At 50.8% G+C, this 19976-nt stretch overlaps 1 protein-coding gene across 46 annotated transcripts in view; it reads right to left on the bottom strand.

Annotated features, from left to right (window-relative positions):
- CAMK2G (calcium/calmodulin dependent protein kinase II gamma) overlaps positions 1-19976 on the bottom strand; it is a 53968-nt gene that overhangs the window by 26346 nt on the left and 7646 nt on the right. For all 46 annotated transcript variants that reach the window (XM_059052172.2, XM_059052174.2, XM_059052166.2 and 43 more), the window contains exons 3-10: positions 14899-14958; positions 7592-7646; positions 6656-6721; positions 4381-4453; positions 4133-4235; positions 3621-3704; positions 3091-3185; positions 2400-2522 (exon numbers count right to left, since the gene is read on the bottom strand). In XM_059052172.2, the coding sequence (XP_058908155.1) occupies positions 2400-2522; positions 3091-3185; positions 3621-3704; positions 4133-4235; positions 4381-4453; positions 6656-6721; positions 7592-7646; positions 14899-14958 (659 nt within the window). The remainder of the gene's footprint in view (positions 1-2399; positions 2523-3090; positions 3186-3620; positions 3705-4132; positions 4236-4380; positions 4454-6655; positions 6722-7591; positions 7647-14898; positions 14959-19976) is intronic.

The following is a 19976-nucleotide window of genomic DNA, read 5'->3' as shown; positions in this document are numbered from 1 at the left end:
TCTTCTCTGCTGTCTACACAATACAGTCAAGCGCAAGATTTTAAAACCTCCCCTGACTCATCCATCTTCCATGTCTTTCTCTCTTCACCCTCATTCCCTCCTCACCTCACTGTAAAGAGGCTTCAGTCTCTCTCCCTCCACTGCCTCTAGCAGTGAAATAATGAAACAATGCTTCTAACTGGTCAGAGCCAACAGGCTCTCTTCTGTCTTTATCATGGACTCTCTGAAGAATCTGAATACAGAACCTCCCTTCCTGAGACCTCCTGTTTCTTAGGATCTCCTGATCCTCTTTCTCCCATGGAAATTCTCATTCTCAGTCTCCTTTGCCGGCTCCTCCAACTCTCCCTGGCGCTAAATGCTGGAAGCCATCTCTTCTCTTACAACAGCCCACAGTAAGAATTCAATCAGGGGCTTCCCTGGTGGCACAGTGGTTAAGAATCCGCCTGCCAATGCAGGGGACATGGGTTCGAGCCCTGCTCCGGGAAGATCCCACATGCTGTGGAGCAACTAAGCCAGTGCGCCACAACTACTGAGCCTGTGCTCTAGAGCCCGTGTGCTGCAACTACTGAGCCTGCGCGCCTAGAGCCTGTGCTCCACAACAAGAGAGGCCACTGCGATGAGAAGCCCGCGCACCGCAACGAAGAGTAGCCCCCGTTCACCGCAACTAGAGAAAGCCCGTGCAAAGCAACAAAGACCCAACACAGCCAAAAAAAAAAAAAAAAAAAAAAACCCCAAAAAAACAAAAAAAGGAATTCAATCAGCATAGAAACAATCCCATCTATTTCTACAGCCCCAACACTACCCAAATGACTACAACCTATATTTCCAATTTTTAACTTCTTTTCCATATTTCTAACTACCCACTGGATGTCTCCAGCCGGAGGTCCTCAAACACCACACTTAACATGTATGAAACTAAAATCATCATCTTTTCTCACAAACAGGTTCCTCCTCTGGGTTTCCTCTGGGTCAGTGAATGGTACAACCCTCCACTCAGTTACCAACTCAAAACCTAGCAGTCCTCATAGATCCCACTCTCTCCTTCACTTCCCAAATCCAGCTGGTCACTAAATCCTTTTTATTCTATGTCCCAAACATCTCTCAAATGTGTCCACTCCTTGCCATACCGCCCACTCTCCTATCATTACCCTTAGCCGAGACCTCATCTGGACTTGCTTAGACAGTTACGACAGCTTCCTGAGCTCTCTGCCCCTGCCTCTTTCCTCTTCAATTCCATTTTCTACACAGCTTCCAAAGTGATCTTTCTTCATTAACTGCACACTTCATTCCCTCTTTAAAACCCTTAAATGGTTCCCTGTGCTTTCAGAGTAAAATCCAGACTCCTTAGGCAGAAACCTGTAGGTCCTGGAATCTTTTTGGCTTCAGTCTCTTGTATTCCTGTAGTCCTAAATTCATCTACAACCAAACTACTTAATAATCCTTAAACTCGCCACAATTTCCCCATGGCCTCTCACCTTGGCCCTTGTTAACCTCTGTCTGCAGGTTATCATCCTGGGGAACTCCCAGTCATCTGCCAAGAACCAGGACAGAGCCCACCTCCTCCATGCCTTTAGCAACCCCACTGCCTGCCAGAGACAGCAGGAGCTCCTCCATACTCATCAGCTTCTTTTATGTACTGGTCACATTGCAGAGTGGTTGCCTGCCTGTCTCCCCAGATAATCTTTGAGATGTGTGAGGGAAGGCACCATGCCTTATTCATCTTTGTATCTACGGCACCCACACAGGGACCAGCATCAAAGAGGCATTCAGTAAACGTGGGAAAGAACAGATACATAAATGCATCGTGGCTGTCAGGAGGCCTAACAAGAGGCAGACCCTCTTGTTTGAAAAAAGATATTTCAGCCTGATACAACTATACATGAGAACAGAATATGCTGACTCACAATGATAGCCCCGGGGGCTTCTCCTAGGGCGAGATTTATGACTGAACTTCAGGAGGCTCTTTTTCATTGCTCAGAGGCCCCTTCTGTTTATTTCCTGGGTCTTGGTCACATTTCCATTAGAGTTGTCTAAGAGTTGAGATCTGAATATGCACTCCAGGCATGGCAATTCACTTTGAGTTCTGCCAGCTGCTTTCTCTCATCAACTAGAGTCTGCAAGTGTCAACCTAAGCCCTCATTCAAGGTCAAAGCTAAACCACACCTGACAAGTGAGTGGGGGAGAGACAGAGGCCAGTTAGTCCCAATCGCCTCCCCAACTCCTTCTGGTGACATTTGCTGCCCCTGGGCCCCACCCAGTGCCCCCTCCCCTCTGCTGGGTCTTAGCTCAGGGTCCAAAATGATTATTCTCTATTCATAAGAAGGAGGGTAAAGACAGTGCTATGGGCACACTGAAAGCTGACATCCCTGATCTCCTTGATCTCAGTGGAAGACACTTACACAGACCCATGGATGCTTGAGAGCCTGGTCAGCTGTGATACGCTTTGCGGGGTTTATGGTCAGCATCTGGTTGATCAAGTTCTTGGCTTCAGGAGTCACCGTGTCCCACTCTGGTGATGGGAACTAAGGAGTGGGAACAGGAGAAGGAGGGATATGAAATTTGTGAGCCTCATACCCCCTATAATTAGGGTACTCTGTGTTACCGAAAGCTGCCCAGCAGGGTGTGGGAAAGCCCTGGGGTATCCCAGGATCAGGGTCAACTTAAAGACCGGGAAAGGAAAACAGAACAATCATGGTTAGAATGCCAGAATATTAGACCGGGGGACTCTGACATCTTCTGGTTCAACTCCATCTCTCTACTCGGAGGAGTTGTTCAGCGCTGTGCCAAAGGCCCCACTGCAGTGGGAGAGCCACCAGACTTCTCATCCCTATGGCATGCAGCACACCACACAGCCACACCATTCTTTGCAAATAAGAGACCAAAGGGCTTCAGTGGACTCCGTGACTTTACAGCTACCCAAAATGGCTGTGCAAAAAAGCTGCTCCCTGGGACAGGCGGTGCCAAGAATTGAGGCCTGTATGCCCATCCCTGGGTCCTCAAAGTCCCTGACACTCCCTGTACCCCGTGACCCACTCAACATGCCCCTTCCCCTGGTCAGCACCTGAGGGGCAGGAACAACCAGGTCCTTACATCATAGGCTCCAGCCTTGATCTGCTGATACAGCTTGTGTTGATCCTCATCCCAGAAGGGAGGGTAGCCCACCAGGAGGATATACAGGATGACCCCTACAAGACAGGACACAGGTCACTGGGGTCAGTCACCTGCTTTGCTGAGGAACCAAGAAAAGCCACACAGGGCTCAGAACCACCCAGAAAGTCAAGGCCATACCCGAAGGAGAAGTGAATGGCAGCCAATAATGCTGTGCCACTATGCTTCACTCCCCACGTCACCAAGCTGCGTCCGGGATTTCTTTAGGCACAACCCACCCGCTAAGGCATGGGCAAACCCCTCTTCAAGGAGGATGCAACATCATCTAGGAAATACTTGGGGAGAAGGGTGTGATGGGAACAGCCGTCCCAGGGACACTAGAGCAAACACCGTGAGTTCACATAGACCAGACGCCTGTGAGACCCACAAGGAAGAGCAATGCCTCTTTCTTGCCATCGCTGGAAGTCGAGGGCCCTTAACACCAAAAAGCTGAGTGTGTGGAATGGGCTTACCGCAGGCCCAGATATCCACAGGTTTTCCATAGGGATCTTTCCTCAAGACCTCAGGGGACAAGTAACCTGGGGTGCCAGCAAAACCTGTAGTGGAAGAGACAGCGGAGGCACACTGAACCCACTTTCTCTTTCATTAAATCCACATTAGCAATTTCCCCCAAGTCCCTTCTTACTCCTGTTGCTTTTGCTACATAAGCTCTCAGCACACGGGCAGCAAGAGATGACGGGCTGGGCTTCTTGTAGTGCCCGGAATCTAAATCAGAGGGCAAGTCCATGTGTCTACCAGGAATTCCCATCCTCCCCAGAGGCAGCAAGAACACAGTGCTGACAGCAGCAAGTCTCACTGTATTGAGTCATGGGGGGCCAGGGGGAGTTCTGCACCCTCCCCTCCTCCAGTCCCTGAGGAGCCCAGGGCCATTAAGGGTCTGGCTTCTAGTTATGAAAGAGGAAGGCAGATCAGGAAGAGGAGGAAGGGCGGGGGCTGCATTCCAGGAAGACAGGGTCACTCTTACCAAACCAAGCCTGTTGCTCTCCCTGTACTTCGATGGCTAGGCCAAAATCAGCCAGCTTGACTGCGGCACCCTTGCATTTACTCGCCAGCAGGAGGTTCTCAGGCTGTATAAGGAAGACAGAGAACCTCGTGAGGCACCCACCCCGCAGCCCAGAGGGAGCCTAGTTTGGGCCTCGCAGTACTACCATATGGCACCAGGTGGCGCCAGTGCTTCACAAGCAAGAGGCAAAGGGGGAACCTGGGCAGTACCTTCAGGTCCCGGTGGACAATGTCATGCTGGTGGATGTGGTTAACACTCTCCAGAATCTGATGTATACAGTGGCTGCAAAAGCAGAAGAAAGGTCAGTTCAGGGTTAAACCATCCATGACCACACGCTGTGGACAAAAGCACTTATCTCTGGGTCAGGGATTCACAGAGAATCACTCAATGAGGAGCTAGAACCTTGGACTTCAGACATCATCTGTTCAACATACTTTATAGAAGAGGAAACTGAGGCCCAAGCAGATTAAGTGGTTTGTCCAGGCTCTCCTGCTAGATAATGGCAGAGGGCAGACTAGAACAGGGTCCACCATGCCTCCTTACACTGTAAAGGCCCAACATATTCAATTTGTTTCCAAGAAACTGGGGGACATCTCAAGACTCCTGAGAAAGAGAGACCATCTAACTCCATCCTTGTTTCTCTTCCCCCCTATGGTAACTCTGTTCTTGGAGAAGAGGCTTGTAGTAGCAACTCAGGAAGGATAGTCCAAGTTATTAGCCTAAGTCGTTTTGGGGGTGGGTACACTCATTCTTTCATTTAAACATTTATCAAGCACCTATAGGCATTGTGCTTGGTACCACACCAGCTGTAAAGATGACCCAGTACCTGCCCTGAAGTTTATCATCTAGTAGGGGAGATAAAACAAGTATATAGGCACCATCAAGAAACAAGGTACTAAAGAGGGTTCCAAACAGGCACCTGAGGAGCATTTCTGGATCATGATTTTTCATAGAAAAAGACAAACTAACCTAGAGTCACATTCAGCTGATGATTCGTGAATCCACCTTCCAAACCATCCTGCCACACTTGCAGTCAAACTCCTGGTGGCAGTCTAGAGCACTGGTGAAAACTGGGGGATGATTATGGCCCCCAGAGGACATCTGGCAATGCCTGGAGACATTGCTGGTTGTCACAACTGAGAGGGACACTGCTACTGGCATCTAGCAGGTAGATGCTTCTAAACCTACAATGCACAGGAGGGGCCCTAACGACAAAAAATTATCTGGCCCAAATGTCAGTAGCGCTGAGGCTGAGGAACCCTGGCCTAGAGAATGGAGCAGGTACTACCAAGTGTGTGCTGAGCTGGTGACCTTCCTTTAAAATCTGATGCTGGGGCTTCCACAAGAGCCAAAGGGTCTTGCTGGGCTCCTGGAGGCTGAGGCTCAGGCCTCCCTATAGGACACAGCCCGAGAGTAGGCCAAAGAGACTTTAAGACTGAGCTGAAGAGGCGAGTCTCCACAGAAATATATAATTAGAACAGAGCCAAGCTAGCAGGGAGAGCCTTCTGGCCAAAAATGGCAAAAGTGCGAACTGTCCCAGCAGAGCCAGGCCAAGCCCACTGGTACAGTCACCCGCCCCGGCTCCCCCTCCTCCCCGCCAGGCTCCCTGAGCTATCACTGCCTCCTCCCGCCCAGAGCCTGGTCCTCCCCTGCTGGCACTGGAATTCATCTCCCACTTGAGAATTTTTCCTGAGGCTGAAGCATCTGAGGTTGATCAGCAAACATTGGCCTCTCAGGGTTGAGAAATCTGTGAGGAAGCTGTGCTCCCCCACCCTCCAGAGGCAGCCAGAGCTGCCACATATGCCTGAGAAGCTGCAGGCAGGATGATCAAAATCAGGTTGTAAGGACATCAACGGAGAGAAAACTCAGGGCGGGGGAGGAGCCGAGGAAGGAAAGGCAGGCCAAACAAGCGCCCCAGAGCTGTGGTGAGGGAGGAATTCTGCTGTGTCACACGAAGGAGCTGCCAGGGCTTCCTGGAGGGCTGGGGGCTGAAGGGTATGGTGGAGGAATGGTCCTCTAGCCTGCGGAGCCCCACATGGGGGCTGGTGATGGTGGTCAAGACACAAGGTGATTCAGGCTGAAATCTCCCAGGAAGGTTCCCTGGTTGGAATATTAACCCAGACATTTATACTCCTTTGGGACACAAACCATGTTTTCTCCATCTCTGGATCATGCCCAGGATGCCTCATATGCAGTAGGATTTGTCAAAAGAAAGAAGCAGGGATAGGGAGGGTCCTTGGGCCCTTGTGAGTAGGCGGTGGTGCAAAGAAAAGGTATTTCTGGTGTGACAGCATAAAGGAGATATGTAACAGCTTTGCAAAAAAACTGATCTGGGAGTGCTGAATTATTAACTCCTAACAATACCCACGGAATGTAGCCTGAGTCCAGCTCTACAGAATCCTTGTCCAGATAAGAGCTCTTCTGATCTCCCCCAAAGACGATTCAAATAGGCAGGATGCCTGGCCCCCAGGGCCCTCATCTCACCTGGCATCAGCTTCACTGTAGTATTCTCTGGCCACAATGTCTTCAAACAGCTCCCCACCGGTAACACTGCAACCAACAAAGAGGGTCAGAGGAGGCAGGTCAGGTGTCCAACCCCAGCATCCAACAGGTAACAGGTCACACTGTACAACAGCTTTAGAGAAGTGTCAGCTCTACATGCATTTTGTCTGAGAGCCCAGAGCACGCCAATCCTTCAATGACATGGAGCTTCTCCTTGGGACAACATGGGTCCTCCCTTCCCCCTGCACGTTTCTGTTTCTGTAACCTACGGATTAGCTACTACTCTGGTAAAGATGAATATACAGGCATCTACGAGAAAATAATCACCTACTCAAACAGTCATAGCTTTACTTGAGACCAATATGAATATGAAGATACAGCTGCCCAAGAATGACAGACCTACCACTGAAGTTGAAGAATAATGAGACCAAAGACACAGAGACCCAACCCGGAAAATACCAAAGAGGCATTTCTAGGAGGTGAAGAGCCACTTTTAAGAAATTAAACCAAAACCAAAGTGGAGGAGAGACCAATGGGAGCCTAGTTTTTGACTAATAAAAGGTACCTTCAATTTCCCAGAATTTTTAAGGTCATGCAAAGACCTATGTTCCATTTCTCCACTAAGGACAACACACCAAGAAACAAGAAAAAAGTATCTGCACAAGGTGTGCTGCTGAACAGAAATGCAAGAGCAATGCCATCCCGGGGTTCAGAGCCCGGGGGAGATACTGAGTGAGCAAGGAGACCCTCGGCAACCTGCCCATTACCAGAGGAAGTTCAAAATCAAACCCCTCTCCGTGGGCAAAGGAAGGGGACCCTCGGCAGAGGCTGAAGACCCAGTTTAGGCCTTTTTTCCAAGCCTTCCTCTTGAGCCGGCTGGAGGGAAAGGCCCCCACACCCTCAGAAAGCGGCACTTACAGGTCAAACACGAGGTAGTGAAACCCTTCTTCAGAAATACTGTCATGGAGGCGTACTGCAAGAGAGGAGATGGGGACAGAGATTAACAGAGAGAAAACCTGGAAATCCTACTCCTCTCCTCCTTGGCCACCCCAGCCCTGCCCCGTCCTGTCAGCCCCACAGGCTCTCTCCTGAGAATGGGCAGAGGCCCAGCAGCCCCAGTCCAAGGCAACACAGCCACAAAGCAGAGACGACCAGACCCCAGGTCCAGCGCTCTGGTCGCCACCTCAGACTGCCTACAATGTAGGCGAGAGACAGAAGCTTTGTGGCTAAGAAGTAAGACGGGACGGAGAAAAGCAAGAACCTTCTTCCCAGAGGGGCTGGTCCCAGAGAAGGTACTCCTGGGATGTGACATGTGAGGGTGCAACGCAAAGCGAGCAGCACCGAGGGACACAGACTGCAGGGCGACAGAGAATGACAAGATGGGAGAGCCTGAGAGCCTGGAGTAAATGGGAACAGAAGAATTAGAGGGAGGGGAAGAAGTGGGAAAGGCAGAGCCCAGCAGGGAGGCGCGTGGAGGCAGGATGACGGAGGGTGAGCGCAGGAGGCAACACACAGATTCAGGCGACGACAACAATAACCATTTATTAAGCGCTCACTACGTGCCAGGCCTTGCGTTAGGCTCTTTCCGTACATTACTTATGCTACAAGCATTTCTTGAGTGACTACTGTGTGCTGGACCCCGTGGTAGATGGCTGGATTTAGGAAGCACATGGTACTGGCCTTCAAGGAGTTTATTAGTCCTGATGACCACCCCGAGATAAGTACTACTCCCATTCCACAGATGAGGACACTGGACGCTCAGGGACATACAGTATCTTGCCAAAGGCCAAAGATGTAGTGGGTCCAAATGTGAACCCAGCTCTTTCTGACTCCAAAGACTGGTCCGTATCACTGTTTCCTATGAGACATGTGGAGTAGCCCACACACCCAGGCAACAAAGCAATGGAGCCAGGAGAGAAACCACTCACGAATGTGCCTACAACAGCATCAAAGACGGCTCCGAGAGGCTACTGCATGGAGCTGCAGTAAAGGCTGCAAGAAAAGGCTGGCGAGCAGAATCCTTTCCCACTCCCCACCTCCAGAGCTCGTGGGCAAAAGCTCAACCTAATGTCTTCTGAGGTCTCCTCTTCAAGCCTGTGCCCACAAAGCCACCTCGGGGGTCAAGCGCCAACCCCTGAGCATCATTCTAATGCAAACACAACTTTGTTTTGGCCAACCATCCTAGCTGCTCCTGTCCCTTCCCTCAGCTGCACTCTCTTGATGGGGAGCCTATGTTCCAAAGGGCTTCTTCTGTCTGACCTTCACTCCATCCCTCAGCAGTTCCAGGAGCACCTTGCAGAGCACTTCAGGAATGGCCTGACACCAAACCAACCAGTGAAGTTCTTAGATACAAAGAAATCACAGTGCCTCTTCCATGTCCGGCCCCAATCAGCTCAAATGACAACTACCGTTTCCAGTGAGAGAGCGTTTCATCAGGGCTGAGGCACTTTCCTACATACCCTTCCCACCAAAGCAAGATCAGCCGAATGTAAAATACAGGCACTCAGCCCACTCAGCCGTCACTAGAGCCCTGTGGTTTTCCCTCACTTGACAAATGAGGACTCAGGCCTGCCAGGACTAGAACCAGGGCCTGACAATTGTTTATGCTTCATATGGCCAACCTTATTAGATCTGATCTGGTTACTCACCCCAAAATTCCCCCAGCACTATTTCTGCAATTTACCAATGGGATCAAAGGCAGGTGGTACTTCTAAAACCCCTCCTCCTCAAATGATTCTCTCCTATACTCGGGCACATAAGCTTATACTTCTCTAGGCCTGTGGGGGACAGAAGGAAGGAGCTATAGCCAGACCCCTGCCTCCCTTCCACCCTAACTGAGCCAGGCACGCTCGGTGAGCTCCCCCAAAGTCCGCCACCCTCCCTCCTCACTTGTGGGTCTCTGGCGGGAGTTGGTGTCTCATGCTGAGTCCTGCTGCAGTTGCTGCTCCCTTGCTTCCAAGAGGACTTTCCATTTAATTAAAAATGTGCTACTAAAAAGCATTAGAGTGTGTAATACAAATAATCCCCTGGAAATCAGCTGTCCCAGAAGCTAAAGACCAGCTTCTTTAGGGAGGTGACTAACAGGGCAGCAGGTACGATGATAACAGCCACTCCCACGGTAGTCCTGCCGCCTGGCCCTGCCTCCCCAGGATCCCTGCCCCCAGACCCAACCCCCAAACCCAGCACAGCAGGGCTGGGAACAGGGCAAAAAGGGCAGGCACCCATGCCTCTGCCCAGACAGGGAGTCACTGGAATTTGCCCTTCTCCAGGAAGGCCACACACGGAGTCCAGGTGGGAGGAAGCTGGGAGGGGAATCAGAAGAGCAGAGCAGCAAAGGAAGACTAATCCTCCCAGGCCACCCAACCCAGAGAATGGCTTTGATGTGTGTCTCAGAGCATGGCACCACCAAGACAAGGAGGGACAGGTGTGGAAGGCTCCATTGCTGAGCAAGACTGCTATCTTTTCGTTTCCATTTGTAAAGAAAATTAACACGGGACTGAGAACAAGATGAGAAACTTGAATGCACCACTCTAACTGCCAACCTAGCAGATTCTTGATAATAATGATCCAAATGACAATACCTAACTCTTAGTTGAGCTGTTTCAATGTGCTCGGCCTTGTGCCAAGTGCTTTTACACATGTTATTTGACTGAACCCTTGCATTAGCTCTGTCGGGTAGGTACTTCTATCACCTCCAACTAACAGGACAGGAGACGGTGGCTCCAAAAGAAACTCACCCAAAGTTATACTGAGAGGCAGAGCTGAGACTTGAGGACAAAGCAAACTGACAGCAGGATCCCTGATTTTGTGGAGCTTCCTGCCAGGGAGTCACTTTCTCCATCCTCTTAGGCAAAGGAGCTCCAACCTGTCCCCACTAGCCCTGGCCATTCTGATTCACTCAGCAGTGTCCATTCGGCACCTCCCTGAAGCAGGCGTGACTGTACATGCCAGGGACACAGCTGTGAACAAGGGAAACCCAGCTCTGCCACCGCGCAGCCTCTGGGGGATCGGGGAAGATGGGCTTTAAAGAAGCTCTTACACAAATGCATAACCAAGCAGTACTGTGCTGAGGGCTGTCAGGGAGAAGTAAAGGATGCTATGGATGCTTGGGGAAAAAAAACAATCCAACACCCAGCCCATTCCACAGTCATGAAAGGGTACGAAGGCCAAGGAGGAGCAGACCAACTCTAGACAGGAAGATCTGGAAAAGGAGTATGAAGCATTTACTGTATTACAGTGATAAACCTAATTATTGTTCTTTACAAACTGTGGAAGGAAGAACAGGCCAAAAAAAAACACTCGATGTCTCACACCTTCAAGTATTGACAAAGCCACAATCCAAATTTTGTGGCTGTTTCCAATTCTTTAAAAACCACCCAACAGTATGCCACATTTTAACTAACAAACTTTGGTCCAAAAAGCACTGACAAAGTATCACTGTTCATGTCCATGGAAATAACACAGTGGGAAGGAGGTCCTGTCATCCCATGGGCTGATGAGGGATGAACACAGTCCTGCAGAAGCAGGTGGGCAGGGATTTGGGAGCTGCTCAGCTATGATCCAACATTTCCTTCTCTTTCTTTACAACTGCTTTTGCTACACTTACTATTAGCTGTATGGGCCCTGGGGCCAAGGTAAAACGCAGCCAGGCTTGAATAACTTGTGAACTGAGTTGGGTCTGGGAGTCTAGGAGGGCTCACTTCTGGGACCTGGAATCTCCATTTTCATCATTTCCATTTATTTCCTAGGCCTCCTTTGCTTGCTGAACCTTCTCAGAACAACTCCACGAAGAGGCACAGATGACAAAATGGAGGCACAGGTGGGTAAAACCATGTGCCGGAGGTCACAGCTAACCAGCAAATTCCAGATTCAAACCTAGAGGACTTGACTCTAAAGCCACAGACCTTTGCTTCTCCACGTGCAGTCCATGGATCAGCAGCGTGAACATCACCAGGAGATGTGAGGGAGCTCAGGTCCACCCGAGACCTACTGAATCAGAATCTGAATTTTAACACAATCCCTAAGCGATTCACGAGCACATGAACGTTTGAGAAGTGCTGCTCTAAACCACAATGCTAAACTGTGATGAAACTGCTGGGGCAGCTCAGCACGAAGGAAGACAGAGTCTATTCATTAGAGGAATTTAGAGCAGGGAGCAAGCAGAGCACAGGTAGAAGACACTTCATTCAGACTTTAGATGATTAGCACTACTGCCGTTTCCTCCTCTCAACTCCATGCCTCTGGCCACTCTCCCAGGGCTGTTTTAGGTCCTGCAGGATGCCTCAGAACCAACAGGCTTAAAAAAAAAAAAAAAGTAGACTTTACCTTTTAGAGCAATTTTGGGTTCATAGCAAAACTGAGAGTAAAGTACAGAGAGCTCCCACCTACCCCCTGTCCCCACACACGCACAGTGTCCCCCAACATCAACATCCCCACCGAAGCAGTGTGTTTGCTACAGCTGATGAGCCTACACTGACACATAATTATCGCCATGGTTTACATTAGGGTTCACTCTTCCAACAGGCTTTCAACTCCTGGGGCAGAATATCTATCAGGGAAAAAAACTGGGGGTGTCTGGCTCCTTGTACCAAATACCCTTCTGAATTCAAGTGCCTAAGAGTCTGACAATAACCAGAGGTGGACCATATGCTCTCTGCTCTCAGCTTCCTCAGTTCTGCATCACTCTTGGGCTGGTCCACTTGTATCCCTGAGGGACGGAGTTAGATGCTAGAACCAAAAGGGCCACAGCTCTGAAGGATGGAGCAGTGGAGAGAGGAGATGAATACTGAATTAAGGGGACAAAACTGCCTCCTCTTCTGCCACAAGGCAGGTCAGGCTCCATGGCAACCCCACCTCCTGGACCTGCAGCTCCCCCACACCTCCAGGAGTCCTGGTTCCCACTGGACACCAGATAGCCTGGCTAGCCCGCTCTGCCAGGACACAGTCCTGACTCACCCCTCCCTCTCCCTGCCCTTGACCCCAAAATAGGGCCTCAGACCAACACGCCCAGGATCTGGGAGCAGTCGTGAAACGGAAGCACAGTTCTAGGCGATCAGACGCTGACAAAGGGAGTGAGCCTTGCCTGGCCTTCCCTGGGTCCTGCTCCCTCCCGAACACAGCAGATTGCTGGGGTAGATGGTCACTCCATCTGCCTTAATTCTGAGCTGGGGGCAGGTGGTTAAAAAGAAAACAAAGCGGGGGGGCTACCAAACCAAGTAAAGTCTAAAAGGTCAAAAAGTATGTATCTAATTTAAAAGAAAACATAAAAAGAAGGCTCGGGCATTATTCAGCTGGAATCCCAGTTTTGTACTTGCTGGTTGATTCTCAACTGTCTTCATCCTACCCTAACCCTGCTGTGGTCAACCATGCCCGTGTCACAGGTAACGCAGACATGGTTCTGCCTCCTGCATCATCTACCCCACCCCTTGTTCTCCTCCCTCCAGGAGGACAATTCATCATTGCTCTACGAGTTGGTCACCTGGGACATAAGGAAAGGAAGTTGCTGTCCGCAGACCCTGAGACCCGGGACTGGAACACCAAAATGCTTCTGTGCTCGTGGATGGCTTTAGTTACCCACATTCTTTTTTCCTCCTGCTCTGGAACTGCTAGGTCAGAGGTCACAAGCTCACAAAGCCTAGAGGGACCAGGTAGGCAGTACAAATGTGAGATAACAGCAAAAACAGTGGCCAGCGGGCTAAAGGGGCAGCCACTGCCCAGCCCCAGCTGATTCCGGCCACATATGGATGTGGGCTCAGCAGAGCCAAACCTGATTTGAAAGATTGGGAAACAGAATTTTTTTCAAAGTGTGAAATCTCGTTTTAAAATACTGGTAAACAATAAGAATATTTTTATACCACTGAGCCGGCCAAACAAAACACGCCTGAGTTTGTGACTGCTGTTCTAGCTGTTCCTCTCATTTCTCTTCTACCTAAGGCAGCACTTTGGTCCCCACCATCTTGTTTGCAGGTGAGGGTCTAACTTCAGAGAGCTCCGGTGGTTCCAAACCCAGGACTTGTGGGCTGAGAGGTGCTGGCTCCGTGGAAGACTGCACCAGGCAAAGCTGAGCACCAGCTATGCCAATCTGCTTCGAGTGTAATCCAAGCTGCTGATTGCCATCTATAAAGCCCTGCATGGTTGCAGTTCTGGTTACCTCACAGCTCCTCTCCCCTTGGGCTGGAGTACGACCTCACGGTCCTATGGAAGAGCTCCTGGTGAGCGTTCCAGCCCGAGATCTGGGAAGTCGGAGGCTGAGTAGCTCTGGAGGAAGCATCGAGCTTCAGCAAGTCTCCTTACAGCCCCAGCTGCCAACCCAGCGGAGTGGGAGGCCTCCAGGGCACTGTGGGAGCCCCGATATTGAGGCCGTGCCTGAGGAGCGCAGAAAACGTGTTGTCCTTTGTGATGATCACAGCTTTCAGGGAAAACCTAGGAGATGCGCCCTGCTCTGCCTCAAGTCAAGCCCGGGGCTTCTGCTCAGACACTGCAGCCAGCTCAGTTTCTGTTCCCTCTGCAAGAAGCACCGAATTGGGGCCAGCGTTTTTGGCAAAGACTACTTCAGCTGAACAATGTAAAATGGAGCCGGAGTGGGTTGTGGCAGGCAAACCTCCTCGGCTTTAGAACAACCAACAATGTGCCCCTGTCCCCCATGTCAGGGTGGGAGCAGGGAGAAATCCTTTTATTTTTCTCCTTCTCCATCCGAGTGGCTCCTGCCATCCCATCTCCAGAGAAGCCAGGCGGGTGGGCAGCTTGCTTTCCCGGCTCCGGGGAATACAAACGGGAGCACCATGGAAACCCCCAGAGTGTGCAGGACACTGCAACAGGAACAAAACTTTTTCAAGTCCAGAAACAAAATCCGGACCCTTTTATGATGGCCATGGAAGGCCCCTGGTGAGGGATGCTGGCAGGCTACTAGCCCAGAGCCTCACACGCCGAGGACCTGGACCTCAGCCCAAAGACGGAAGGAGAGGGGAAGAAAGCGAGTCTGAAACATATTCTGATACCTCACTCCCAGCCCTGAGATGGCACCACAGGGATGGAGACACTCAGGTCTCTGAACTAGAACACCCCAGAATTCTGAGCAATATATGGCTGCTATCCTGCTTGGGCAAAAAAAGACACCAGGCAAAAGGCCCAGGGACAGAAGTGGTTCCCTACACAACAACAGTGGATTTCTGTTCTCTCCAACTTCCACAAAATGCCCAAGAAATGCTCTATATAAGGGCACTTACCAATGTTTGGATGCTTCAAAAGTCGGCATATCCGGGCCTCACGTTCTAGTTTCTGGTGATCTAAGAGCAGAAGAGAGAAAACAAAAGCCATCAAACATCCATTCTATTTGTGGCCACCTGGCTATTCATAAGCTTTCAATTCTTAGGCACCAACTATGCCCTTCTTACAATTTGCTGAATTAATACAGGTCATAGCAATTCTGGAGACAGGTATTAATGACAACCTTTTCCTGATGAAGTGCTTTAGGAAAGCTTCCCAAGTTAGTGAGTGGCAGAGCCAGGATATGAATCCAGGTCTTTAACTAAAACTGTAGTGCTCTTTCCACCACAGCAGGGATTTTACTGGGCCACTGTGTCCAGAATCTCTTCCTTGTTGGAAATACTAATAATAATGGCTAGGTTTTACTGAACAAGACCAGATATTGTGCTAGGAGTGCTGCATATATTCTCTAATACAGTCTTCATGGCAACCCTGAAACATAATGATGCTGACAATGAAGATGGTGATGATTTGAAAAAAATAATAATACTAGCTAACATTTCTTGAGAGCTTACTTCTACACCAGGCAGATACATATTTTAATTTAGTCTCAGAACAATGCTATGAGGTTGGTAGGATAATGATGCCTGTTTTGCAGAAATCCTGCTTCTCCCCAGGATCCTCTTGGCTGTCCACTGCTGGGAGCTCTGACTTCTTGGCACACAGGCTCTGGGGTTACTCTGCTTTGGTGAAATGACCAGAACCCAAGAGCCCACAAATCTAAACAAGCTGCGTTGGTCAGTTCCTTCCCCAGGAAGGCAGAGCTCCAGAAAGTAGAAAGAGGGGCTGCTACTACTCAAAGCAAGGTGGCCTAGAAGCCCTGCCCACTCTACCCCCACATCTCTACTTGCTGGATTCCTGCCAAAGTCACCTGCTTCACAGAGTCTTCCCTGTTCCTCCTGGTAGTCTGTGACTTCTCTCCACATGACCCACCCCCGTCTCCCACAGCACTTCTTACAATTCTCACATCACACATTAAATCTTTCGGTCACGAGCTCTTCAAAGGGTGGGACCTCTCTACGTGATGCTTCCTAGAGTTCCTTCCATATCAGAGGCTTAATAACGGTTTGTCAATAACATTGACAGTAGTAGTAAAAACTATTATTTATGAAGCATTTACTATATGCCAGGCAGAGGCACGGATTATCTTATTTCATTCTCACAGAAACCCTGTGAAGTGGAGGATCTGATTAGCTCCATTACATTGTAAAGGAGGAAACTGAGGCTTAAAAGGTTCAAGTAACCTGGCCAAGGTCCCACAGACAGGCAGTGGATACAGGTGGTCCGAGCCTAGAGCCCTCTTTCTCCATTGCTATGATGTGATGACAAGATAAAGAAAAGTGAGAGTATTAAGTAAAGACTCCAGGCTTTGCGGGGCATAGTCCAGTTCACCTCAATTTCTCCAGGTCCAGGCAGGTACCTTCCCATCCATAGCTGCCAAACAATTCCCGCCTCCCTTGGTAGGGGCATCTGCCCATCCCACCTCTACCTAAATAGCAAAGAGCCTCTGTAAAGCCTCCCATGACCCTCACAACCCTCACAACCATCTTACCAAGCAGGTGCATTGATTATCCCATTTCACAGATGATAAAACAGGCCCAGAGAAGTTAAATAACTTGCCCGAGATCCTACAGCAGGAAAGGGATAGAACTGTGATTTCAAGCCCAGGCCTGCCTGAGATAATGTACGGATTATAGATGAGAAGGAATTCATATTTATTGTTTCACCAACCACCCTCAGCTTTGTCCTAAAACTTTCCCTCTAGGGACAGCTCTGCTTTGTGGAAGAAGGACATGGGGACAGGCAGAGATTAGTTCCTGCTGCCCAGCTAATCCATCCCAGCTGTCCAAAGATCTGGGTCAGGCCTTCCTTCCCACCCTCGAGTTCAGTATGACCACTGACCAGGATGCAGCCAGGAGAACTCCAGGTAATCCCACATTGCCTGGGATCTCTCAGGGCCAGGGACCTTCAGAAGGAAGGCAGTTGAGAAAGCAGCACTAGCCCTGCCTCGTGGCAGGGGGGCTTGCTTCTTCCAGATCTGGCCAGAGGATGTCAGGGCGACCCCACCTTCCTCCCCATCCCTGGACGTGGGATGGCAGTACCAAGCTAGTCACCGTAAAGCTGAAGACTCACCAGCCCTCTCTCTGACCACTCACCTCACACCCTCCAACCCACAACTCTCGGGCTTGGCTGCCCGGGCAGGTGCAGGAGAAGAGTATCTTGCGATGCGGAGGTAGCAGCTGAGGGGAAGGCCCAGAAGATTAATGTTTATCTCCTCCCTTAAGACTCTTACTGGCTAATAGTTACAGTTCCACAACAGCAACAGCACTAAAAATACGGGTGCTCTGGTTTTATCAGTGACTCAGAGTAAGAAGAGAAGAGACACAGAGTCACACTCTCAGCTCCTTGAATGAGCTGCCCAGGGTCCAGAGGGTCCTAGATAGTCACTTAGTTCAACCCTAACTCCAAGGAGCCGAGCCCCACGTTCTGCCCAAGGCCTGTGTCTCCTCTGAACCTTGGGCTGCATCTTGGTCCTTGCTCTGATCCTTAGTCATGGAGTCTGACCATTAACACATCAGCTTTGGAGTCAGACAGCCCCAGGCTGAGTCTCAGGGCCGCCATGTTGGGTGAGTTATTAAACCCATCTGAGCCTCATTCATTCACTCAGAAAATATTTACTGAGGCCTACTATGTGACAGGCACTGTTCCAGACGCTGGGGATCTGGCAGTGAACAAAAGAGATAACTATCTCCACCCTCATCGAGCTGATATCCTAGAGGAGCTGGTGGGGAGGGACAGAAAGTAACAACTGGATGGTACGTTAGATGTCGTGGTAAGTGCAATGGAGAAAAATAAAGCAGGGAAGCGGGAGAGTGGACACTTAAAACAGGTGGTCAGGGAACACCTCAGTAAGGAGGTGACGTTCGATTAGAACCCAAAGGAGGTGAGAGAGTGAGCCAGGCACACAGCTTGGGAAAAAGTTTCCTCACTTCTAAAATGGAGGCAGCGATATCCGTGGATTAAATGATGTATTTGGGTAAACGCTCAGCACAGTGCCTGGCACACAGGGAGAGCCTCCTTTCCAAGGGCCCAGTGATAAGACAGATGAGACCTCCCAGGCTGGGCTTGTGCGCATGGCCATAACCAGAGACACGAGAGAGTCGGGCCTACTCTCCCTCAGCCTGGGCAGTCATGGGGTCCACAGCACAGCAACTGAGCCCTCCGACCTGGCTCCATCACAGCCTCCTGTTTGGGGGTGGCCCACCGGTGTCTAGAGCCTACAGGGGAAGGTTAACAACAGGGGCTCATCAGACAGAGGACAGCCCAGGAAATGCTGCTGCCCATGGGATCCCTAGTCTTCCTCAGCCTCAGCCTTGCTGGCTGTGGCGCCCTGCCATCCCGAAGCTCTGCTCAATGAGCCGTGTGGTTTCTGCTTACCACGCTCTCTGCCTCCTTACCCCTCGCACAGCCAGCCAGCACCCCACCTCTCCAGCTGTTGTCTCTTGTCCCCTTCCCCCCTCACTTCCGGTCCTGTTGTCCCCTCCAGGGCTGCTCCACGTCTGGGAAAAAGCAAAAGGCTCCACCCCAGCAGCAGTGGTGTTTGAGGAACAAGTAAGGTTTGCAGAGCATCTTTTCCAGATGCAAGGTCTGTCCTGTAAACTTGCATCCCCAGCCCCAAAAGGGGTAAGGCCACTGAACTGGCCTGGTCCACAGTGGTAGGTCCAGGTCCTGGCTTGGCATCCCAAGGTGGTAACACATCAGCCGGTGCTCTTGTCACAAAGGCAGGCTTCTCCCTTGAGACCCCCCTCCTTCCAGTGACCACTGAGCTTGCCATTCCTAGGGAACAGCCCAGACCTTCCAAGGCTGACCCTCTTCCCACCCACCTTTCAACTGGGCTCTTCCCCACCCCCTCACACGGCCCAGCCCTCCCTTCCTGTTTGACAACGGCCACTTCCCGCTTTTGCACAGGGCCACTTCCTGCCTGCCTGTGCGCTACTGCCATGGAGAGACCCACCCCTGCCGGCCTTCAGCCCAGCTCCAACCATAGCCCTCTGCAAGGATCTCCCCTCAAAAGCAGAGGGGGCAACAGGAGCAGAAAGCAGAAGCGGCCGTTATCAAGATCCCGGTTCAGGCTTTCCTAACAGCCCACCCAGGGCAGAGCCAGGCCCTGGGACACAAGGATCCCTGGAGGCCTCACCTCTCCCGCTTCCTGCCCAAGCGCTTCAAGACTTGGTTCAGGGCACCACAAAGGCCGAATACCCTTGACAAGGAGGGCAGCAAGGAGTGACCAGATGCAGAAAAGAGGAAGCAGTGAGGAGACGGTGCATGGCAAAGGGGGGGCAGAGCCCTAGAAACACCTCTCCCTTAGGACGCCAGGGGAGATGTCCACTCCAAATTCACTTTCCTTCCCCAACAGGATCGGGGCCCAGGGAGGGCCGTCCAGATTCTCCACAGACCTGCAGAGACACGCTGGCTGATTTAGTGACATTTCTCTAAAACCACGAATGCCAGCACCAGCTTCAACGAAGATCCTACTGCCATCTAAACGTACAACCCACTGTAAGTGGGAAAGGACACAGAGCCCTGCTTTGGCTATGGGGACTCTCCCCAAGTTCCAACCTCAATGACACCCTTGACTTTTGAAAGGGTATTTCAAAGGTCTGTGCCTGTGGCCCCAACATGGGTTAGGAAAAGCTTCCCAGAGCTTATCAAGTTCAGATGCTCGATGTGGGTCTCTCCTCTAGTTGCTCTTCCAAGTGCCCCCCCACCTCCAGGCCCCCCCTGGAGATATTGCTCCGAGGAGTATAAACAAGGGCAGCATAGGGATTTGGTGTCATAATCCACATTCTCCAGCTGCTTATAAACAGCCCCTGGCCTTGGGCACTGACTAGTGGGAATCCCAAGCCACAGTCTCATTGACCTTACCCTGACATTGTGATGCCACATCCCTTCCTCTTTGAATCTCACTCTAAAGGTGCAAAGTCCCCAGTTAAGAGCAAAGTCCGTGTATCATGTAAGAGCAGGGGCCACAGCTTCT

The sequence above is a fragment of the Kogia breviceps genome, chromosome 2, assembly GCF_026419965.1.
Source record: "Kogia breviceps isolate mKogBre1 chromosome 2, mKogBre1 haplotype 1, whole genome shotgun sequence".
Taxonomy (NCBI): domain Eukaryota; kingdom Metazoa; phylum Chordata; class Mammalia; order Artiodactyla; family Physeteridae; genus Kogia; species Kogia breviceps.
Note: the sequence above shows the minus strand (reverse complement) of the source record. Positions and strands in the feature narration are given on the sequence as shown.